Raw genomic sequence first — 20211 nt, forward strand, 5'->3', positions numbered from 1 at the left:
CCAGGATTCACCTCCTCTTGTATAGAAGCCTCTTGCTTTGAGGCAGCTTGTTCCCATAGGAACACAGTCACGCTGACACCATGGAGATGGCTAAATCATTTCCAAAACCAGACAGTAGAATAATTTTGCTATGTATTCCTTTTACTGCTCTAGTTTGAGCATATGTATTATGCCGCATTATATCTAATTGCATTACATCTCCGCAGGGCAAAGTGAAATATATGCATATATGTACATACATACACACGCACAGAGCATACACACATACACACACACAGCCAAAATCTTGTTAGTAAGCTTGCTTTCTGGCCCCTAACTTTTATTTTGCAAGAAGTTTTAGAATGGATCTGTCAGACCCTTTCCAGCTCTTATTTCTTCACAGCTAGCTTAAAGGATTTATCCTTTCCCTGGGGCTCAAGGAGGCTTGAATTTTAGCCTTTTGATTTCAGTGCCATCTCTCTTGCCTTACTTTAGAAGACCACGCTTGAATGCTTCATTTATTTAAACAGCCTCATTGATCTCAACGTGAAGATTATTACACTGAGGTGCTATTCAATTTGAGCAGAGACAGCAGAAGACTTTGGATCTGTCTTTCCAGGGAATTACCTTTCCGTTTATGTCATTTCCATTTCCTGCTTACAAGACTTTCCTGACAAAACATTCAGAGGAGAAATGTATCCTGTTTAGACTGATTCTTAGCAGCTTTAATGTCTATGGGGTTCTATAAATGTGCATGTGACAAGTTATGTTTGTTCAGGGTAGTGTCGAGCTGCTGGTTTCCCCCCAGTGCCAGGAAGCTGTTCCTCACCCCACGCGCAGGCAATTGTCCTGGCAGACCCCAGTGCAGAGTTGGGGCACCCGTGGCCATTCCCCTGCAGATGAATTTGATGTGCTTTGATTAGGGGGCTGGAGTCTCTCCCCTCCTGGCATAAAGGCAAGCAGGAGGACTTAGGAAGCACAGACAGTAGTCACACATTAGCACTATGGCAAGTGACCCAGGGCTGCAGGGAGCCACGAACTATCTCTGGAGTGGTAGGAAGTCCACAACGTGACCCAGCCCTGTGGCTGAGCTCACACCGGCATTGGAGGTGTGCAGCCTTTGGCAGCTCAGAGGGTTTTGGGGATAGGACCTGCAGGCCATCCTCCTCCCATCCAGCCTGCAGCAGAGGCTGGCCCCATGTCCCACCACAAAGCTTGCCACCATTTCACCTTCCTTCTCAACAGTTTGGTCGCTTGTGCCAGTTTTTTGGCCACCCTGGGACTGAGGGGTTATTACACTGCAAATTTGCCACTGGCAAATATTTACTTGGAAGTATTGCTTGGAGGTTCCAGACCTGTGCCCTATCCCGGGTGAAAGGAGAAGTGGCTATAGACCCCACAGACCTCTGAGCACCCTGCGAGCACACAGCCTGAATGAAGCAAATGCATATCACCTGAGCGTCACTTAGGTTACATAAAGCATGCTTATAACCAGAGAGGGGTCTTGGAACATTTACAACCAATCATGCCACTTGGGCAGCTAGCATAATGGGTGGGTATGTTCTGGACTGGATTTTCACACTCCCTGATAGCTGCTGCTTATAGTTTATGCACATAAAGCATTATAAAGAGGACTTGCAAATAATACATGAGGCGGCCCGCGGTGACAGGACACAAGAGTACAGGCAGAGGTTTTATTTCTCCTCCGTGGCTGCCTGCTTTCCACAGCAGCCTGCAATGAGTACTGCCCACTGAGGACCTAGTAAAGTTAAAAGGGATCTGAAACCTTCCCTGAAATTTCGGAGTGAACCAAGTGTGGCGCTCATGGGATATCACATTGCACAGACCGAAAAATGCCACTGAGCTGAATGCAAAACCTCAGCTCCTGCTGCCAAGAAGTTTCGCATTTGCCTCCTTCATTCCCTTTGGAGTCACACTCCCTGAATTCAATATTTTCAAGAGGAGAAAAAGAAAAGTCCTTTGAACCTTTTTTTTCCTCCTTTTTCTTGGATAGTAAACATTTCCAGTCAAGCTGAACTCGCAGGAGAGTCTCTGAAGTGAAGCACTCCACCAGCACGTCCCTCCGGGAACTTCAGATTCCATTTATTTCATGGTTTTACTCATGGAAGACCATGTCTGAGAAGGTGTCGACAGCGTTTTCCCTCGCACCCAGCCCCTCAGTCTGACTGCCCTGTGAACTGGAGGATTTTCCTACCCCCAGCAAACCAAGGGACACGCTCACATGAATGTGTCAGAAACCTGCAGCCTGTTTTAAAATTATCCCGAGGTGATGAAAAATTAACAGTCACCGTGATGAGGACAGATGTTCTTCCCGGCTTCCCTCTGAAACCTTCATGTTCAGTGATTCTGAACTTGGTTCCAAACCGTCTCAAAATAGTAAAGAACAGGATAAATCACAGCTGTCACTTAATGAAAACCTTGAAAAAAGCTCTTTATAGTGACCCTGTTCTCCTGCAGTTACAAGTCACCCTTTATTTCCACCACTGCTTAAGTTGATTTCCAGGCAGACAGGGCATTTGCCCATTCCTTGTTTCAATAACGACTACTCCATTTTGAACTTCATGTCTGCATTAACATTGTGATACTGCAAAAAGAAAGTCTGATTTCACAGATCAGAACTGCAGCAAGACAAGGACAGAGACAGGGGCTGTTTTCTGTACAAGTGCCCACAGTTTTTGTTTTTCAAGGGAGGGAGGAGCTATGTGGCCCTGTTCCCATTTAATCACTCCTGTAGGAGCCAGCAACAGCCACATTCCAGTTGCAGTTCCTCCATGGCCACCTTCCTTGTTTTGTCTAGTCTGCAAGCTCACTGAGGCAAGGGAGAGCACTCCAGCAGCACCCAGTAAAATGGAGATCCCAGTCTAGTGTGGGTCTTTAAGGGATTCATTAGCATATAGAGTGAACAAACAACAGCAGCAACAGCAAAAAACGTCAAAGCCAGCTTAAGTGGAATGAAGAACTTTAAAAATTCAATCATGGAGGAACTCATGCTGGATGTGCAAACCCTCAGCCCCCCATCCCGTGTGCATGCATCAAATCCAAGGATGGTATCTTTTCCTCCTGCAGCTCCTTCCACCTCCAAATCCACACAGGCTGCTCCCTCCTCCACTCCGCTTGCCTGCTTTGCACCCGTGGTCCAGCAGCTGCCTCCACCACGCTCCAGAATAGCTGGGAACATCGCTCCCAAGGCTTCTGTAGGTCTGGGTGCTGCATGTGCTCAGCCCGTTCGGCAAATGCAGGAGGCTGAAGTTTGCTCCATGAAGATATATCTTCACTGGCAGTTTTAGCTGGTAGGTCGTGAGTCCCTAGCTAGCATATGTGAGCTATAATTCAGAGGTTTCAAATTCAACAGAGGTGGGTAGATTTGGACAGGAAGGGCACCCCCTTCCCCTTTGTCAGCCCCACCTCAGAGACAGAAGCCCACCTCTTGAATTCTTGTCTCAGTGCAGGGATGCTGGAGTATAGAATTGTAGAATCATAGGATAGTTAGGGTTGGAAAGGACCTTCAGATCATCTAGTTGCAACCCCCCTGCCATGGGCAGGGACACCTCACACTAAACCATGTCACCCAAGTCTATAGAATCACAGAATAGTTAGGGTTGGAAAGGGAAAAGTCACAACGAAAATGTCGAATGGAAGGTCACAAGAACTTCTAATGTTTGTAAAGTGATGTGTTTCTCATGGTCTTGCCTTTAGAGCTGGCATAACCATTCTGACCAAAGTTTTCCAAGAAATGTTTGGCCTGAATTGAATCTAGCAATGGAAAATATTCATTATTCTTAATAAATGGCTGTTGCCATGAGCCTCACCTATAGGTACTGTAAATTGGAGTAATGATACAGATGCCATTTATGACTTATCTAGACTGCCCTAATTTCGGAGAGACAAATGACTATCAAATTGGCTCTACCACCCACATGTACACTACTGCCTTACTGCAGATCTCAGGAACATTACAATGCACACACATGCCACACCTCTGACACCCAAAATAACTGGCAGGTTGGGTGTCCTGACTATCCACAACTCAGCAATCTGCTTCATCTTTGCTGAGGACATCGGCTTCTGCACATCTTGCCCCAGAATCACACGCACTACTCCAACCACAATGTTAGGTGGCTACAATGCCATATATGAATTTGGTTTTATGTTAACTTGGTAATGTTGGCACCCACGTTGGAACGACACAAACAAAGTTAGGTTCTTCGCCGACAGGCAAGTGTGGACCTACACCTACCCAAGGAATGCTGCTCTCCAAACTAGGTGACGCTCATACTACTGTTAAGCTTTTACATTTCAGTTAGCAAAGGTGGCCCTCAACAAGTAAAACCCTCTGGCTCCTGAAAAATCACTAATGGGAAGCATAAGTACTTCGCATTTCTGAGAATCAGGCTAAATTTGCAACAGACTGAAGGTTAGGGCCTGGCACCAAAACAGGCCTTGCTATCCAGATGCAGTATTAGTCTTTTGTAAAGAATTTGTACTGCTTTTATCCAATTTCCATTCTTAACTATGGCTCTCAATGCAATGTGTTCAAACTGTCTCTACTTTTTTTCTGCCAGGCACTGCTTCTAAGCAGAAAGATTATTAAGTTCATATTTTAAGTCTTTCTCCAATGTTACAGCTGCTTTCCTCTTCTGAAGTGTTCTTCTGAAAAGGGATTCTGGGAAGGAAAGAAGAAAGCATTTATAAAGATTCCATATTTTTTGCTTCTACAAAATCTTGTGCGGCAAGAGTCCTCACAGAATATGGGAAATCTGCCTGACTGTTGGGATCTGATAGTGATATCCATGACCACCAATAGTAATGATATCTGTTCTCAACTACTGGAACTCAGAAGTGGTATCTCCAGACTACACCTTTGCTGAGCTTTTCATAACAGCATCACCTGACTGGTCCTGGCAGCCAGAAAACAAACTTGTTGAATTTACAGGAGACAACTGCATTTAGTTTTTCTTCCCCTCCCTTCCTGCAGCTCCAACAAGCATCAGTGACAATAAGAAACTTGGGTTTGTCACTAAAGCAGGCAAACTGCTCTGAGGCCACTCAAGAACCGGCCTGGTGACTCGCGCTGTGACTCAGGTCCTGCAGAGGTAACTCTCAGAATAATACACATCTTGCCTCTAACTCGAATTCCAGGTGAAGTTTTCAACTCCCCTGCAAAGAGCTTTCGGCAAGCCACTCAGGAGCACAGCTTTAGATCAAGGCCTGTGGCCTTTCGGACTGTGTCTTCACATCCTGTTGGCTGCACCCCCCCACTGCAGCAGGACTACCCTCATGTTAGCTAAAGGAAACCCAAGACAATGTGAGGCTTCCACACTTGGGTTAACTTTCCTCTGAAGGCAGGTATGCAGAGGCCATTTCTCCAGTCTTATTTCTTAGACTATTAAATTGCTGTGTTTTCATTTTTGTCCACACTCTCTCCACTCTCTTCAACCTCTTTAAAGCCAGCCTCACCACTTGCCTGTTAATGGGCCCCCCCAATTCCATGTTGTCTCTGAACACCCACAACTGCTGAGTCTTTATGCCAGCTCTTGGTGCACTGGGTGAAAAAGCCATCATGCTCTACCACTCTTATTACCACTTGCCACCCAACCACTTATATAAGCCTGTGACCTCTGAAATAGAAACAGTTTGCTTGCACTTGGGTAGAGCTGGTTGTTTGGAAGAGAACTCAAGAGAAGGAGATGATTGAAAAAACAGTCACAGAAGCAAGCTTCCAGAATGTCTTTTTGGTTTTCCTTTCAACTTCGCTATTTCCTCTAGCCAACCACTGGTTCCCCATCAAAGAAAAAAGTTTCAGCTGGCAAAGTCAGCTTAGTATTTCCACGTATCCTCCAGCAGACAGGACTACTACAGCACATGTAATCATCTGTAGTTTTGCTAAGCACAGATCAAAAGACATAAGTAACTGGAAAACAACATTTACCTTAGGTTGTGCACATTCATTTAAACTTGCGACTAAATGTATAAATAGGTCTAGAGAACCTGATATTTCTGACATGCCAATTATCCTTTTACTGTTGCACCCCACTTGTTATTAAAAATAGCTTCACTTTAGACTGAGAAATTCATGCTTTTCTTCGTGTACGTGGCTTTCTCAGACGGGTTTATTCTCACATGCAGTGGAACGGACGTTTTAACCCACTGTCCTGGTTTCAATGTGTTTGAAAGCATCTGGATGCACATGCGGACAAGGGAGGGGGGAATGCTTTCCTGTGGGACAGCTCTAGAGGGGCTCTAGAGCAGAGGTTGTGGCTCCATTTAAAACAATGCAGGAACCAAGAGTGATTTATCCCATCACAAGAGTAATTTTGTGAAACAAATGCACACTTCTGCACACACAAAAACTGTCCCAGGCTAGACCATCCTTTGGAACCCCACCTGGTGTTTTAGTGGTGGTTCTTTCCCAGACCTGTGCCTCGTGACAGGCTGGATTTGGAAAATACGCCACAGGACTCAGTTGCCATAGCAAGCTTTTGAGCTTCAGAGAAAAATGCATGCCGCGGCTGCTTCCCCTCAGAAATGCAAGAGGAGAAAAAAACCTCCCAATGTATACCTTACTCAGCTGTAATGTGGGAGGCCTGTGGTTAATGACCTATCTACCACCTAGTAGTAGTTCCTGGACCAGAGGTCAGCATCCAATGAACATGCTAACTACCAAGCTATGAAGCTGTGGCGTTTCTCTGTGGCTGGGGAGCCCTCCTCCAAAAACTGAATTCTTTTAAAAGAGTACTGTCTCAAAAGGAGCATGGAGCTCCTCCACGGGAGCCAAGTGCATCGGTGCCCCAACACCACATACCTTGCTAGCTCCCACTGCAGATATAGGGCCTCTGATCAGACACAGACATTGCCTGCCCCATCAAAGGAAGGGCAGCAGGCCTGCAATTCCTCAGTCTTCCTCTTCGAAACAGAAGTTTGAAGGACACTTTGCAAGCACGGGAGTACAGAGCATCCTCCCAGCAGGTGGGAGATGCCAGCTGGGCTCTTCTCTGGGGAGGCAAGACTAGCACTCCGGCCTTTCTATCCAAATGATCCATCCTGGATGTGCTACAGGGACAGACACAACAGTGCCCTCTGTTAAGAAAGATAGCATTTGGGTAAACCTCAAGAGAGCAGTCTGAAATGAGAATGTCCGTCTCAAAATAGCACTTCTCTAAGAATGTGGGATCTGGGAAACTTCCCTTTCCTCCACAATTTCGCCTTCCCTTGCTCACATTTCCTGTTGCTGGATAGCATCCTTACTACATGAGGGACTTGACCCCTTGAAGTTCAGTTTTTGTGGTGCTCAACGTCAGAAAAAGCCAAACGTTCAGAAATCAGTCCAAGTCACAGAACTTGATTCTAAAGTCACTGAATGATCAAAAGGTCCGTTTTGAGATGAATGCAAACCTGGGTCCATAGATTCCTCCAGCAATAGGACATTTAGATTAGGTATTAGGAAAAAATTCTTCACCATGAGGGTGGTGAGACACTGGCACAGGTTGTCTAGAGAAAGCTGTGGCTGCCCCATCCCTGGCAGTGTTCAAGGCCAGGTTGAATGGGGCATGGAGCAACCTGGTCCAGTGGAAGGTGTCCCTGCCTGTGGCAGGTGGATGGAACTAGATGATCTTTTAGGTCCCTTCCAACACAAACTATTCTGTGATTCTATGAGTCTTATGATTAGGTTCCCTGGTCAATCTAATTTTTTTTAACCAAATTAACAAGCTTTTGATAAAATCGTAGGGAACATTACAGTATTTGTGACAGTTTGGGATGGCTTGTAAATCATCTACCAACTATAAGTGGAATATAATACAAGTCATTGTAATGCTTTATGAAGAAGGCACACGTTGCTATCTTGCAACAACCATATGTTCTGCTGTTTGTATGTATCTGTTATCCAACCCTTACATAAGCCATTGATGAAATTATCATCCCAGGGCAAGAGCACTTGTAGCATGGTTGAGTTGATCAAAATAAAGTAATGAAGAAATGAAGAAGCTTTTCTGCTGAGCTGGACTGGCTGCTCGCCCTCCTGAGCCGCAGCTGCAAGGAGGAGGGAGGGTGCAGACCTGCAGTCAGCTGCACAACAGACCACTTTAGAGAAGACGGAATATAGACATTTGAGGCTTGGGCTACATAGGAGAGGGCAAACTAATTGCACTTTCTCCGGCGCTGGAGAGAAGGAAAAGCTGGGGAGGGGATTGCTTTAAGGGTCTGGGGAACTCCTTAGATGTGACTTACACACACATGCCTTACACTGCAGCAGGCAGCCTATACGAGCTGGGGCAGGCCAGGCTCGTTGTACCGGGGGGATGCGCTGCCGGCAGCCAAGCGAATCGCCGGGGCAGCTGCGACCGCCCCGGGGCAACGGCCCCCGCCCGGGAAAGCAGCGGGGCAGCACCCGGGCCGCTGCCCAGTGCACGGCTGTAATCCGGTACCCCTCCAGCAGCCGGGCCGAGCCCCAGCCCGCGGGACCAGCGCTGCCGGTGCCAGGCTCCGAGGGCCATGTGCCGTGTACTACAGGCACAGACTCCACCTTCCCCGGCTCCCGCCCGCCCCCACGCATCCAGGAAGGGAAAAGGAGGAGGAGGAGGAGGAGAAGGAGGAGGGAAGGGGGTGAAAGGGAAAAAAAAAAGAGAGAGGTTGAAAGGAGGGAGCTCGCCGGGACCCACCCTTCTCCCTCCTCCTCCGGGCTGCTGGCCGGGCTTTTGTTTTCCTCCTGCTCCCCGTTTCCCACACGTGATTGCCGTGTTATTGCACAGGGCGCTCGGCGGCGCGGCTGCACCTATAAATACGGAGCGGGCGGGCGGCGGGGGCCCGGGACAGCGCGGCGCGGCCGGGCGGAGGGTACCCCCGCGACAACCCCATGCACCCCGGCGGGCCGACGGCACCCATGTCCCGCCGCCCGCCCGCCTAAGGGGCAGGCAGCCAGAGCCCGAGCCCGGCCAGCGAGGAGGGGAGGGGGAGCCGGCCGACAATGGCGGCGGCCGCCACAGCCGCCAGCCCCGGCAGTCCCGCTGCCGGGCCCCTGCCGCCGCCGGAGCCCTGCCCCAGGAAGGGGCCGCCGCCGCCGGGGCCGCTGCAGCCGCCGCCGGCGCGCAGCGACCCCCGCCGTAGGCAGGCCGCGCTCTCCTTCCTCACCAGCATCTCCCTCGACGGGCGGCCCCCGCCGCCGGGCAACGACGGCTCCGCCGCCAGGCCCCGCCAGGCCCCGCAGCCACCGCCGCCGCCGCGGCTGGGCAGCCCCCCGGCGGTGCCCGCCGAGACCCCCCGGGGCCAGGAGGAGGACGAAGAGGAGGAAGAGGAGGAGGACGCCTTCGCCGCTGTGCAGGTGCCGGCCGCCGCCTTCCTGGGCGCCGCGGCGGCGGGCAGCCGGGGCCGCCTCAACTCCTTCACGTCAGGGGTGCTGCCGGCGCCCTTCGGCCGCACCAGCCCCCAGGGCCCCGGCGGCGGCAGCGGAGAGCTGGGGCAGAGCTGTTCCGCCGCCGCCTTCGAGCTGCAGCGGTCCCGGTAAGCCGCACCGCGGGGACGGCGGGTGCGCGGGTGATGCGCGGCGAGGGCGGGCAGCGGGCTTGCCCGGGGTGTGGGCAGCGGCAGCGATGAACGGCGCGGGCAGGGCAGGTCGGTGCGCGGCTGTAGCCGAGCCGCCCCGCACAGCGGTTCTCCGCGCCTGGGCGTGAGTGGCCCGAAGTTGCGGTCCTGCCGAGCACGGCGGGCATGTGCAGCCGTCCGTCCCCGCAGCCGGGGCGGTTGTCCCCGCTTTCGCGTGGCTGGTGACGGACTGAGCCCGCCGTGCTGCTTATCTGACAGGCAGGGAGCCAGCCCCGAGCCAAGTGCGCTGCAGCCAGATCTGCAGCCCGCAGAGGGGAAGGAAACCTTTGCATCGCTGTCCGCGGATTACGGTGTATGCGCATGGTGTAACCAACCTCCCTAATAAGCTCTTTATCTGCAAGCACCTAATGTTCCTCTGGGCTGTTCCTTGCCGCCGGCTACTCTTTTGCCTTTTAATTCCCGAAGGAATAATCTCACCTGCTCGAAAATCAGAGACTTTTGGCTAAGAAGGTAGCAAATATGCAGAAAATGTGCAAATACATGTGAGTAGTTGCTCCTCGGATAAAAAAACCATCCTCCTTCACTTCCTCAACGACACACGCGGGTATCAAAGGCTGGGGTTGGGGAAGAGAACCAGGGTAGAAGCTGGAGGAAATGACTGTGCTCCCCAAGCCCACGGTGCTCACCACTCCCACATTCCCCATTTGCCACGCTCCTTTCTTGTTTCTCTCTTGGACAAATAGGTAGACTTTGAGTCACATGATACTGCAAGGGTTTGTAAGGGTAATTGAGCATAGACACCTGTAGAAAAGTCCCTTTCAAAACCAATCAGCTTGGAGAAACTGGAGGCATTCCAGGAGAAAGTCTTAGCTGCATTCCTCATCACTGCTGGCTTTTCTGTATTGCATCTGGATTGTGGTGGTGGCTTTTTTGAGCCTGTTTACAGGTGCTGTGGTAGGGGAGCCCCACCTTGCCAAGTAAAATGCCTGCTGGTGGGTTATCACCCATCTTCTCCCAGTCATGTGTCTCAAAACAATTCCTGCAGTGACAACTCTCTCATTGTTCATGGATCACCAGCACAGAAGTGTGACACACACGCACTTGTGTGTTCTAGTTTGTGACATGGTTCTGCACAATGCTTGAGGGTGAGAAGTGACCCAACAGACTATGATTTGGAAATTGCTTTTCTACTCTTAAACTTTGTACTTGGTGGTAATGCGCTTGGCAGTATTATCTTACTGTTCAAGAGACTATATTCTCCTTTGCCTTCCAGTTAGGGAGTTCATTATTGTTGCAGGATTCCTATGTTACCTTTCTGGATTCCCAAGGATCCTCCTTGGTTTTCCTTGCTTGCATACTTTGATCCTGCGCTCAGTGCTGGGAAGGATGCTCAGATCTCACCTGCATCACTTATTCCCTCAGCCTTTCGTCTTTCTGTTATTGTTTTCCTTTGCCCCTGTTTCTTGCTATCTGAATTCTTCCTTCTGCAACCGGTGCTTTTTGGTTTTAGTCACATGAGAACAGTTTGGAGCTTTAGAGGGAAAGGTAATCACTGTTCTTATTTACAGCCTAGAAATCCAGTGTCGTGTAAGTCCAGCTGTGCTGCTAGTGTGCAGGCAGGCTGAGGGATAGCTCAAGTCCATGGCAAGAGAAGTCACCTAAGGAAACCTTGTGAAGGTGCTCCTCCAGTTCTATAATGGCCTTCCTTAGGACTGTGTATTTTCTTGTGGTGTAAGACGTAAGGAAAATGCTGGTTTTCTCATGCTCTTTTGTCTTCTTGAGAGCTACATTCATCTGTGGTGGAGACCTTGCATTGCTCCACTGACAAGTGTGAACCTCTCCATTACAGCTGGTGCAGGACAGCTCCGGGTTATGCCTCTAGCTTTGCTGGCTGCCATGATGCTGCATGTGTGCAGCCTGGGGCAAACTTTGGCCTGCCTTCAATGGATTCGTTTCTGTTCTGGAAAAGGTATTTATATTTAAACATCAGGAACAGACAGCTGCAGACCACAGAGGTTGCATGGAGCATTGGCTCCTCATCATCTCAGTGAAAAGAGGTGGTAGGGGCTCTGATTGCTGAGTTCACAGTTGGCTGCACAGAAGATAAATCACAGGCACGCACAGCACTGGCACAAGCCCAAGAACAGAGGGTTTGAGCAGACCTTCTGCTGCTCTCTTAATGGAGAGGAGGGAGCCAAAAGCCCAGCGCGTGGCCTGCCCTCTCAACGCAGTAGGGTGGAAGTCACAGCAGCAGCCCAGCAGCAGGCATTATCTCACCTGAAGGAGGATGCAGGGAAGCAGAGAGGAAAATCAGATGGTTTTTGTAGTTCATGTGTGCACCTGTTGTCTCTCCTCCCACCCTTCCCCTCTCCTTGCTGTGGGCTTCAAATTGAGTTTGATGCCTCGTTTGATAGACTAGTCCTCTGTGCTGAGACGTGTTAATTACAACACGAAGCCGTTTTCTGTTACAGTATCAGGCAAGACAGGCTGCCTTATGGTGTTGTTTTTATTTAGTGTTCAGAAACCATTGTGAGCATATAATCAGAGTTTCCTGGCTTTTTTGTTTGTGTTAGCAGTTTATATAATTGTGTGCTAGTTTATATTTAACAAGGTTATCATTAATGTGGTTTGGGTTTGCGCTCGTATGTGTATTCACAAGAAGCACACGATACAGAAAAAGAACAAGGAGCTTCTAGCTGCTCGGAGGCTAGCATATAATTATATGTAAAGAGAAAAAAAATACGCTTGTTCAGAAGTCAGCTTGTTGATGCCAAAGGTTCCTGTCTAGTGCAGGAGAACTTTGTTTCAGTTCTGTGGTGAATGGGTGGCTGAGGACATGAGGCTGCTGGAAAGTAGGGCCAGGTTCTGCCAGGTTTCCCTTCATGTCAAATTATAATTCCTTTTAATAGCTTCATTTTAAATCAGTGGGGAGCTCTCTGGAACAAGATTTCAGCAGCACTGGTTTAAAATCATTTCAGACCCTGTAGATCAGGTGATGGTCCCAGTTACTTGTTTTTGTGTATACCTTGAGTCCTTGTTACCATAGTTTTCTTTGGGAAAAATACTGCTCTTTACATACATGAGGTTTCCTTCTCTACATAAGGCCTTTTCCAGTGGGCATGTGGTTAGATACAAGCACGTATTTTTTGTGTTGTGGGTTTTTTGGTTTTGTTTTTGTTTGGTGGTTTGTGGTTTTTTTTTTCCTAAGGAAGCAAATCAGGGATTGGATTTGGAGTTTAAACATCACTTACAGTTGCATTTGTCTGTGTCGCTGTGTCAGGCTTGAAGGCAGATGGTGGGCAGGAGAATTCCTTCTGGAAGCAGCTGGTGCTGGGAAGGAAGCAGAAAGGAGTATCTGCTGAGTAACTGGTGGGGGGAGGTTCACCCAAAAGGACATTGAAGTTATCATAGTCCAAATAGATGTTTCATCAGAATGTACTGACCTACAAGACAAATCTCATTTCCTGAGTAATTTTGAAATTAATTTTTGATTAGTAAAGCTTGTGAAGATTCAATTTGTTTCTGCCTATTATAAAATGCAGAGCTGCATGTGGCCTCTCTGTTCACCTTCTAGAGTGATCACAGAATCACAGAATGCTTTGGGTTGGAAGGGACCTTAAAGATCATCCGGTTCCAACCCGCTGCCATGGGCAGGGACGCCTTCCACTAGACCATTTTGCTCAAAGCTCCGTCCAACCTGGCCTTGAGCAGTTCCAGGGATGGGGCAGAGATGCAGTGAAGGGGGATGCTGGAAGAGTTAAGAAGTCTCACAATGCCTCCAGGATGTTGCAGAGGAGCTGAATCCTGCTGTTTATTTTTGTGGTGGAAGGCTGAGAGGTCAGAGCCTGATCCTCCATGGCCTTGGGCGTGCATGCAGTACCGGCTCAGCCCACCACAGAAGATGCCTTCAGAATAAACACGCTGGAGACAAAAGAAGAATCTCTCAGAAGCAAGTGTCTGACAGGCAGGGTCCTGAAACAGGAGCAAAACAAAGAACTGGGGGCACTGTCCACCCTGCGGGGTCATCCCAGAATCAGGAGCCGGCTTGTGAGCTGCTGGAAGCACATGGAACCTTTTGTGTAGGACGGAGGCTTTGCTATTCACTGAACCTAAAGCCCTTCAGGCAGCCCGAGTTTCAGAATGATGTATAAAAGAATAGCGTGAAAACAGCGATTTAATGGTCTGAGAAGTGAATGGGAAGTACATATGTTGAACTAAGTCTTTACATAGGTGTTTGACCTTGTCTACCACTGATGGTTTCTACGTCTAAAGGGGATGCTTACTGACTTCAGCTGTCACTTCAGGAGGCTACATGGTGGTTTGTGCCACCCTGACAAGGGGATGTTCAACTGCAGGGTTAAGATGCAGGTAGCAAGGGGTATTTCAGTAGTTGCACCAGCATCCTGCTGCATCTTTTGGTGCAGGTCCCTCACAGCCTGTTTTAAGTGCTACAGGCTCTATGTAAGTCTTTGATGCTGTTTCTGAAGGCTCCCCCCCAACTCAAAAAAGGGCTTGCAGTCCCCATGCACACAGCCTGCAAGCTCCTCCAGGACTCCTGTGAGAACTGAGTGAACCCACGCCCTTTAGCATGAGCACTCTGAGAGGCTGGCTCCTCATGGTCACTTTGAGCTGTGCAGGAGTGATCACGGGCTGCTGGTGGGCTTTCTGAGCTGTGCATGTGCTGAGCACGGCCAGCCCCACATCACACTGACCAGCATCCATCACCGTTGGTCTCTGCTGCCCTTTTCCCTTCTTCAGGGCCGAGTTTGTGCCTCCCTCTGTTGCTTCCTTTGAAACTTGTGGAAGTGTGGCCATCTTCCAGGTGTTAGCTGAAGTTGACCACTTAGTTCAGAAACCACTGCAGTATGAAGATGGCCAGACAGACAGCATAGATGCATCAGCCTTGTTCTGTTAATACACAAACCTTTCAAAAACAAGTTCCACAGAAGTTTCTTCTGGCATATTTTAGGCTATTACACTATTTAGCAAGTATATGTGGCAGATGAAAAAGGTAGTATTCATCAGACAAGGAAAAAACCCTTCGCTGTCAGTTCAGAAGAGGAGCTTGGACAGAACATAGTGTTCCTGAGTACTAGGGAATTAATTAGATACCTTCACAGAGGGAAGAGGCTGAGAGGGAGCTGCATCTGCCAAAGCCTCAGGACTGTGCAGGTTTTGTAGTGAGATAGCTGTATTGATGGATGGGTGCTCATCAACCCCTGTGAGAAAACTTGAGCTGGTAACATGAAAAGTCGTGTTTGTGTTGGTGCCTTCACTGGCCACCAATTCACAGCTTTCTAGGTCCAGCCTCGTTTTGGGAAGTCCCATGGTTATACTGTGCAGGTGCTGTTGTGCTGTGAACCCTCATAATGCATCAGGATAGCAGACGAGTGAGACATTTCAGCAGGTTTGTTTACGTGGTTATTGCTTTCCCATTGCTTGATCTTTCTTTTGACCCTTTTCTTTACCACCAAAGCTCCTGTGCAGGCAGCCATACCGGCCCTTTTCCTTAGGAACTGCTACACAGCTTCCTGCTGCAGGCATCTTGAAATGATGAAGATCGGTTGCAACCACGTGAGTCAGCAGCCTTCCAGACCATCACAAAACCAGTTCAGTGGTAGATAATGACAGATCATAATTTGTTGGCAGGTTTTGGAGAGGAAGTGTACTTTAATCTGTAATTATTATGACTTTGGGAACTCTTCCGGTGGAGGACATAGCTTGGAACGGTTCAAAACAGCTAAGACACAAATATGAGGTTCCCAAGCGTGCTCTCTGAAAGCCAAGAACCCCAGTCCTCTAGTAATTCTGTGGCTTCCTCATTTCAAAGTAATAAATAGCAGGTGGGCTGTCCAGAGGCTGCGTAGAGAAGCAATATGATAGGAGGTAAAGATGAGAAACAGAACCAAATCTTGGTTTATTTTTTTTATTGTTTTTTTTCCTCCCCAATTTCAGTCATTCATAGTCTCTCAGGAAAGTTCTCCACTACCTGAACATAAAGGTACATTGGGTTTACATGTTGGAACTTCTGTACCCTGAAACTTCTGTAGACATCAGCTTGCCCCATGATAAGTACGGGAAATCAGATTCTATCTGCAGATAGGACAAGCTGGTGCCTACAGAAATCTATACACAAAATCCACTCTTTCATACCCCTGAGGTATGTAATATGTAATCAGCCTTTTCTGACAAACTCCTCCACACCTAGAATTGCTATTGATGGCTATGGGGGTGCCACCAGACAGTAGGCTAAGCAACACAGTGGGTGCAGCAAGATACAGAGCTGGCTCTTTCATAACCCAACTAGAAAACCTGTTGCCAGTTTGCTGTAAGAAGTATTACTCCTAGGAAATGGAAATGACATAATTTGGCATATGGGGAGCATCTATCTGCCGGCCTACAGTTTGCAAATAACACGCTGAGAAATGTAAGGAATGGTATTTGACTTCATAAGAAGGGCTTCACAGAAGTCTTGTTTGCTGTAAGGGCAGGGTAAAGAGCTCAGCAGATTGGCTGGAGAAGAAAGCTTCACAAAGCTTGTGGTTGAAGAAAACACAATGTGCCAGTAGGGAAACTTCTAGGACTCTCAGGGTTTGCTTTTCAGGGTGAAATACACAGGTTTAGAGGAGTACATATTTAAAGGAACTGTGAGGTTCCTTTAGAGGGGCTACTGTATATTGAATATACTGTTATATTTGTAGCAACTGCTTTCCTGTCGTGAATGCTAAATATATCTTCTGTTCTCATGGTGTATATCAAAGTCAACACTGCTCTTAGCAGCTAGGTTTCTGTGTTTGCCTAAGGAAGGTTTTCTATTGTGGAAAATTTAGAAGTGAATAAGAAGTGAAGCGAAGTCTACCTTCCTCTCTAGAAGTACTTCTTTTGAAAAAGCCTATGAATAGAAAGGAGAAGCACATGTTCTTAGCAAGCAGTTGTCTTTTCCGTCCTGTTGTTATAGATCAGGCCAGCAGTTTTGCGAAATTGAGGTCTGGGGGGAAAAAGCTTCACTCGCCATGACTGAAATGTGTTTTCCCCTGCTTGTCTTGGATAGGAGAGGAAGGAAGGTATGTCCTTTCTGACCCAGGATCCAGCGAAGCCTGAACTGTACATTTGCATATGTATAAGATTACTCAGTATAATCTAGTGCCAGTGTATGAAGTTATGCTAGTAAGCAATTTTTTGCAATATCAGGGATTTTACTGTATAATATTGGTGGGATTAAAAAATGGAAGCTAGATAACTTTATAGTATTTTTCAGACAACAATGGATTGCATTTGGGTGCTCCAACATATAATCATATTACCAAGGTAAATATGATTAGGTTTGCAAATCTAAATGCTGTCACAGCAAATCAAACATAGGCACATCAGTTTATGGGTAAAAGCATTCAAAAGAAGCATAAATTTCCCTGCAAAGGAAGAAGAAATCCCCTGATTTTGTATAACAGAAAAGTCTGTAAGGCGACATTTCTGCTGACTTCATTCTGCACCGCATCATGCAGCTGGAACAGAGCTGCATGGAATGAACAGAGATGAAGCTCTTCAGCTAGCTTTTCCCATTCTGTGGGCCTTGAGTAGGATGTTGAGCACCAAGAAGTCAGTAGAGCCACTTGGTTTGCAGCCTGCCTGCAGGTATATATTATTTTTCAGCCATCCGTGTGCCATCTGCTGCGTGTGGCCTCACCCATGACCATACTGGACATAACCGTCCATGCTTTTTGTGTAGACACAAGAGGCTGCAGTGCAGGAATGCTGGTGATGGGTCACTCTCTGCTTTCTCCTCTCTGTAGGGCATAATTTCCTTTTCCATTTCAGGATGGAGAAGGAGCCACTGCAGGTATGGGGTCAGCAACTCCCAGTAAGGGAAGTGATTGGTGAAACCTGTGGGAGGCTGCAGCATTCCTGGCATCATTCTTTCTGGTGGGTCTGCCATGGGCGAAAGTGCAGTGAGAGGTCCCGGCCCTCCAGCAAGGTTGGATCACACAGATGTTAATATGCCAGAAGGGAAGAGGAGGAGGTGAGAGACCCCGAGCTGAGCTGTCTCCTTGTCTGACAGGAGAGGTACATGCTGGCACAGTGGCATGGATTTCAGTTTTGTCACAGTGAAAGGGTCAAATGTAATTGCTTTTTACAGAGAGAACTGACAGCGCTGGAGCAGCCTGTTCCCCACTGCGGCTGCTAGCAGAGAAGCGGGTTATAACCCCAGCGAGATGGTGTGCCCTTTGAAGGGTTCAAGCAGCATAGCTTCACCAGGATACTTCAGAGGGAGACCTGCTGAATTTTAATTTCCTGGGTCCATGGTGCTGGAGAAGGGGAGAGCAGAACCTCAGCACCCCAAGGGCTCAGATGCCTTTGCCACTCAGGGAGGACCATTGTGTCACCTGGAGGGATGTCTCATTTCATCCAATACCCCCAGCATATGTAGGGATGGAGAAAAGGGAACCGGGAGATAAATATCACATAAGGCCCTTTGCCTTCATGCCTGCTTGGATCACAGGCATACATTTGGGTGTACACAAATACAGTCCATACCTACAGTTCAAGAAGCATGTGCTACTCCTTGTTCACACTGGCATGCGTGAGGAGCCTGAACTTCCCACCCCACTGTACCCAGCCTGTCTGAAGGACTTAGCAGAAAGCAAAAGCTAGATGTCAGCTATAGGGTCTGAAATATGTCTTGAAAACTTCCTGTGCTTTTTCTTTTACTCACTAACTTTATTTCTTGTATTCTGTCTGTTAAAGTCCTCTACAGACAAAAGTGTTATTTTCCTGAGATTAATTTCCTCCTTTTCCAGTTCAGTTTGCAATCAGCTACACCCAGGCAAATGCGGGGTGACAGAAGGATCACCCACGTGTCTCTGAGGTGTGGTGGACTTGCACAGCAGGGAGTGAAGTCCTCTAAGTGATAGAGAGCTACTTGAAAACAAAGACTCCATCTTGCTACCTGGGACAGGGGCAGGGTTGAGCAGGCTTGGTAGTTTCAAGCTAGCTTTGTAGTTCTCCAAGTGCACTGACGTGGATGATATGATTTCAGATTGTAAAACACAGAGGTGTTTGGGGGGTAATAGGAAGGGAGGAGAGCCAGCTTTTAGGTGCTACAGAGCAAAGTACTGTTTAATTGCTTGGGTCGTGCTGCAGCCGGTTATAGAAAAAGGTGTGGAAAGCTCGCCGTCTGGAAGAGTGGTCTTTAAAAGACAAAGTGGTAATTGTGTTTTCTGAAATGAAGTTCACATAACCTCATGTCTTCAAGCCATTGTGTGTCTTGGGACCCCCTTAATTTTATGAGGCTGTTTTCCTAATTAAAGCAAAACTGGGTTTGATTTTTGAGTGGTGGTGTTTACTGTTTTGTAGAATGCCATCTTTTAGTGTAACCTAATTCGGAAGAAGTGTCAGTTAAGGGGTGGCTGCTTAAAAAGGCATAATTATTTGGTTGGACTAGATGATCTCCAGAGGTCCCTTCCAGCCCTAACAATGCTGTGAAAATGCCGCTGCCAAGTACTTCCAGCATGACCTTTGAGATGCGTTTGTAAAATCCGTATTTTGCCATGTGCAGGACTCACCTCAAGATAAAATGTTTCTCTAGTTTAGAAGGCACTACAGGTACTGCAGAACTTGAGAGCAGCTTCGCCAATAGCATGTGCCTGCGAACATTTGTTTTAAGGAACAGACTTCATTGTCCAGTTTTTTTTGCTTCTGTTTGTTTTAAAGGGATTATTATAAATATTGGTTTCTTGTTTGTTCGTTAGCTTCCTTATTGATGTAAGGCTATTCAAGTCAAAGACAGTGCTGGGGTGTAACCGGGAGCAGGGTTTGAGCAAATGCATTTAAAAGCAAAAAAGTGCAAATGGTATGAATTTGCCAGCACCCTTAATTAGGTACTTTCAGTGTGGTATTTTCTGTTGCTGTCCTCATGCTCTGTGTGAAGGTTTTATGGATGATGTGAATGGAAACATGTATTTTCTTGCAGTGAGTTTGTGAGCTTGCGAGCTTCCTTCTCCTGGAAGGATGCAGCCTTGCAGTAGGAGCAAGGATTTTTTTATGGTGTGGTACTGCTGCTGTGCTCAGTGCTGTACAAAGTGCCATGACTCCTCCACACCCCTTAGGAGATAAGCCTCAAGCCCATGAACTGTTTTGTGTGGGTTTTAACTGGGATTCACTCCCTTGGGGAGGATGGAGTGGGACTGAAGAGGCTGGAGTGAAAAAGCCCTCATGAACCACTGTGTGTTTGCAAAGGTCGAGGCATCTGAAAATGAACTGACTCTGAATTAATTGCAGGGTTGCTCAAGTACAAATGAGAATAGGATTAGGCCTGTCTTTTCTATTTTAGGTGCAGAGGTAGTATTTCCAACCTGTTGAGCAATTGCATATCTCAGATACCTTATAGGATAAACAAATGCAGTATCAGCAGTTGAGGGTGGCACGGCCTTCCCTGTAACTGTCAGTTGTCTTACAGTTGTTGAGTTCTGTGTTTTGCATGATCCCCAGGGATATTTCAACATGGTCTTGTGTGGGGTTCTGTGTGTGTGTGTGTGTGATTTACATATGTTAGAAGAAATGCAGCTTTTGAGAGGCTCTTGACCCTCACATCCACTTTTCAAGGATGTGGAGTTATGGTCATAAAGACTTGTCTTCACTTCTCCAGTGTTTGTTCTGAATCAGATGTCTGTCTTGTGT

At 47.8% G+C, this 20211-nt stretch overlaps 1 protein-coding gene across 3 annotated transcripts in view; it reads left to right on the top strand.

The window, feature by feature from the left end:
- Window positions 1–8614: 8614 nt before the first annotated feature.
- Window positions 8615–20211, top strand: part of CABLES1 (Cdk5 and Abl enzyme substrate 1) — a 71461-nt gene continuing 59864 nt past the window's right edge. Inside the window, exon 1 of one of the 3 annotated variants that reach the window (XR_010610162.1) lies at window positions 8615–9495. Coding sequence is in view for 2 of the 3 variants with exons in the window: in XM_065668118.1 (XP_065524190.1) it covers window positions 8963–9495 (533 nt within the window). In the remaining variant the exon portion in view is untranslated. The remainder of the gene's footprint in view (window positions 9496–20211) is intronic. The other 2 variants (XM_065668118.1, XM_065668117.1) reach the window with 2 other exon arrangements.

The sequence above is a fragment of the Lathamus discolor genome, chromosome 2 (assembly GCF_037157495.1).
Source record: "Lathamus discolor isolate bLatDis1 chromosome 2, bLatDis1.hap1, whole genome shotgun sequence".
NCBI classification, from domain to species: domain Eukaryota; kingdom Metazoa; phylum Chordata; class Aves; order Psittaciformes; family Psittacidae; genus Lathamus; species Lathamus discolor.